The sequence below is a fragment of the Daktulosphaira vitifoliae genome, unplaced genomic scaffold, assembly GCF_025091365.1.
Source record: "Daktulosphaira vitifoliae isolate Bord-2020 unplaced genomic scaffold, ASM2509136v1 Scaffold_856, whole genome shotgun sequence".
Lineage (NCBI taxonomy): Eukaryota > Metazoa > Arthropoda > Insecta > Hemiptera > Phylloxeridae > Daktulosphaira > Daktulosphaira vitifoliae.
Window position 1 is genome coordinate 1 of NW_026100419.1, and position 4184 is coordinate 4184.

At 26.1% G+C, this 4184-nt stretch overlaps 1 protein-coding gene across 1 annotated transcript; it reads right to left on the reverse strand.

The window, feature by feature from the left end:
- Positions 1-184: 184 nt before the first annotated feature.
- LOC126909676 (cell division cycle protein 23 homolog) lies at positions 185-3975 on the reverse strand. Its single transcript, XM_050692110.1, has 8 exons — positions 3780-3975; positions 3082-3715; positions 2661-2856; positions 2415-2594; positions 1844-2008; positions 1516-1759; positions 605-866; positions 185-548 (listed from the first exon to the last, which is right to left on the reverse strand). The coding sequence occupies exons 1-8, from the start codon at positions 3875-3877 to the stop codon at positions 423-425; spliced, it is 1905 nt and encodes a 634-aa protein (XP_050548067.1). The 5' UTR covers positions 3878-3975; the 3' UTR covers positions 185-422.
- Positions 3976-4184: the final 209 nt, after the last annotated feature.

Consider the following 4184-nt stretch of genomic DNA (forward strand, 5'->3'; position numbering starts at 1 on the left):
GTCAGATTAAATCTATACTGAACCCTACTATGCAATGTCTCCACTATGCCGCGACCCCACTGTGCTACCGTTTTTTTTAATTTAGTTTTTGAAAATAGCATGGATAGGAGAATACTAGGCATAATATATATAATTTTTAATACATTTAAGAAAATTAGCAAAACAAAAATTATTTGATTTCAGTATGTAAGAATATATTTTTGATAGCTATAATCTAACATTTAAATATTTTTAGTAGTAGCATTAAATTTATTGTGCAATATGATGATATGCATGTAGTACACAATATTTACAGACAACAAAAAATTGTTTAATTTATAAGTTAAATAAAATTATAATTAAAATTACATAAATTTCAAGAAAACATTTTTTTCCTTAAGTACACTTAAAAAATATTGGTAAAAGCTTTATAGACATTATAACTATAAAGCAAATAAAAATCGACGTGCTCTTAACGGTCCTCCTGCAGATGATGAGCCACTAGTATTTCCTGTAACTCCAACTCTACTTTCAATTTCATTAACTAAACTGTTGACATTTTCCTGTAACTGAAATAAAAATTGAAAAAATTTATTCACTTAGAAGACAATAATATGAGCTATACCTCTAATACATTTTTGTTGTCAGTATTTTGTTCTTCAATACATAAAGATCTACATTTATCAGCCATGGCAAATGATTTTTCATAATTATTCTGATCTAAATAATGATGTCCTAAGTATAAATAAATCTTAGCTAATATAAGATTAATAATTTTTTCTGAAGCTTTTTCAGCTAGTGCATTTTTTAGAGCTATTTTATTTAGACAGTGAAAATTATCACATACAACTTGGCTATTGCTATTATCACAATATTTTTCATAAAACCTAAAAAATATATATAATTTCTTTATGTTCTATTAAATTATTTATTTTTAAAATCATATTTAAATTAAAAAAATTAATATCCTAAAAAGTTCAATGAAAAAAATTATTAATTTTAGTTAACTCTTTATTGAATGATTTTTTTGTAAAAACGACATATTTGATAAGATAGTTTACTAAATATGAAATTACATTTTTTAGACTATCTTCTTCTTTTTCCTCACCTTAATCCCAACTACTTGGGGTTAGCCACTCTTATCCTAAACTTTCACTTGGAACGATCCCATATCTTATATGAATATATCAACTGTCCTCATATCTCTTTTTTGGTCTTCCTCTACCTCTTCTTCCCTCAACATTCATTTTCATAACTGTTCTTACAGCTTTCAATTCCTCTCTCCTCATAACATGACCAAACCATCTAAGTCTATTTTCTCTTATCTTATCCACGATAAACGCCACATTCTTTAGACAATAAAACCAATATTTCTAAAATGTATAAAACCTTATACATTTGATTAAAATAGAGTAGCACTAAAACTAAAATTAATAAATTCAAACTAAAAAATAAATATTTGTTAGTTTAAAAACTAATAATACAAATTATTTTTATTGACTATAATAATTTTTTATAATTAGTATATTTTCTTACTTTGCTATTTTAAATAGAACTGATCCTTCAGTATCAAAACGTAAAGCCTTATAATAACATGTCAGAGCTTCACAAATTCTGTCTGTGCGCTCATACATTTCACCTAATGCAACTAGCATACGTGAATCATGAGGTCTTAAAGTATATGCTTGACTAAAATAATACAATGCATAGTTTGGTAATTTTACTAATTCATAAATTTGTCCTAGGCCATACCATGCTCTATAATCTTTTATATTAATTTCTATATAGATATGTAAAAGGAAAAATAAATTTTCATTAATTATTATTATCATTATTTCCATAAATGTTTAGAATATAATCATACGTAATGATTGACGATATGATGCAATAGCTGCATAAGAATTTTTCATTTCAATATATTCATGTCCCAATAAAGTCCATGCAGTTACATTAGAGGGATTCATTCTTAATGCTTTTTTAAAATATAATACAGATTTTGCATGATCACATTTCAAACTATACATGTTACCTAAAATAGAAATCATTAATTATTTAAAATTAAAATTGTCATAGCAGTTATAAATGATAAGATAATTTTTAAATTTATGTTACTAAAAGATTTAGGTGATATTTTTTTAAAAATTAGTAAACAGTGTGGAATGAATTTTGTCAACTGTTGATGAAAAATTTGCCAACTAAATTACCTTGGCAAGAAAAAGAATCTACAGTATATTCTAAAAATACTGACCATAAATGACTTTAATAAATTTTTAGGTGATATGACACCCCTATACTACTTTATGAAATCCCTGAATTTTTTGGCTCAATAAAACTTGAAATGATACAGTATATGAACTTTCAGTGGCTTGATATAAAATATTCTAAATGGTATTAAAATTAGATATAATAATGTAAAGTACAAAAGAAAATCATACCAAGAATACATAATGTTTCTTGACGATAACGATCAACATATGATGCATGTTTAGATAAAACAATGAGTTGATCACGGTGGTCACACACATACATTAAATTTGACAACAAATCTATATTATCTAGTCTGTATGGATCTAATTGTAGAACATTTATAAACTCATTTACAGATTGAACAATTTCTGAAAAAATATTTTATAAATACTAAAAATTAGCATGTATTTATTAATAATGTGATAAAATTTTACCTCTTTTATTATGATATGAAATGGCTAATTGACACCGTAAGTAAGGCCATTTTTGGAATACTTCATTACCATACTGTAAAATATCATTGTATATTTGCAATGCTTTATCAGTCAATTGAAAATCCAAGTATACATGTGCTAAAAATATTAAATGCATCCAATGATTAGGATGGTTTTGTAACTTTAGTTCTTCAAGCTGCAAAACAATTTCACATAGATAATTATGTTTTTTAATGTACTTTAAAATTACATTTGAATATCATTCACTAATTGTTCATTGAACAAAATTTATAAGTAACACTAATAATATATTTATCTCAATTATTTGCTTAAAAATTGGAATTTTTTTTTTATCAATTACTGTAAAACAGCTATTAAGTCTAATAAGGATAATGCATTTATTTAGATTTTAATTTAGTACCATTTTAATATCTTTGATTAAAGTAGAAAGCTCAAGCCAAGCACCCCAATGGCATGGTTGAATTTCCAATGATTCAATTAATAATCTTGTTGCTTCTTCACACCTGTCAACTTTTTTTAACATTACTGCTGCTAGCCACAGTAAGTAGGGATCTCCACAACCATTTTCAAGGCTTTTACAAGCATCAAATGTGACACTAACTTTGGATTGCACATTTTTTTTTCTGAATAAACTACTTTTATTATTTTTATTAGAAATGGTTTTTTTTTGGACATTGGTAATCATTGGTTTTAAATTGCTACGTCTTCTACTAGAACATCTCTTTATTGGTGTTGATTCATTTTGTTGATTAACATTAATTTTAAGATCAATTTCATCATCTTCCATTTCTGAAATAAAAGATGATTGTGATTGAATATCATCTTCAACTTCATCATCTTCACCACCATATACAGTAAAAATTAGAAGTTCGTCTAGTAATAATATAAAGTTTCGCTGCATATCTACTAATTTTGGTTCTTCAAATAAATTTGTACGTTCATATATTGATTGATTATATAAACTTATATATCTAGCCATATAATGCAAAAACATTGTTTCAGGGTTGTTAGAATTTTTTGATACATGAGCACATCTGAAAAATGATTTTAGAAAAATTAAATTTGTTATAATATCTAATATTTGTATTAAATTATTACGTGTAGTATTCTTCAGTTTCATAGTATGATCGTGCTTTACTATATATAAGGTAATCTTCGGTACTATCAAATTGATCGACATCATGATAGGCCATCATATCACCATCCACTCCTCTTTCATTATCAAATAATGGTGGAATTTCTTTTAAAGTTAATAATAACTCAGACAGCCTAATTATAAAAAGTAAAACTTTACATACATATTACAATAACTTACATCCTCCTACTTCCCAAACTTAACATGCTACAAAGGGTGGTGGTCCTCTTTCTAATAATAGGGAACTAAAGANTTCCTCTTTCTAATAATAGGGAACTAAAGATTGGTCTTGGCTTAGCCAATGGTTGATAGGACGGATATTATGGACGTCTTGCAGCAGGGACAAAATACCACCAATGATAAAATTA

Excerpts from the sequence above, each read along its gene's own strand:
- LOC126909676 (XM_050692110.1), bottom strand. The coding sequence starts at position 3,877 with ATGATGGCCTATCATGATGTCGATCAATTTGATAGTACCGAAGATTAC. Across the intron at positions 2,009-2,414 it reads AGAAACATTATGTATTCTTG|GTAACATGTATAGTTTGAAA; the intron begins GTATGATTTTCT and ends TTTCTATTTTAG. Across the intron at positions 1,760-1,843 it reads ATCATATCGTCAATCATTAC|AAATTAATATAAAAGATTAT; the intron begins GTATGATTATAT and ends ATATCTATATAG.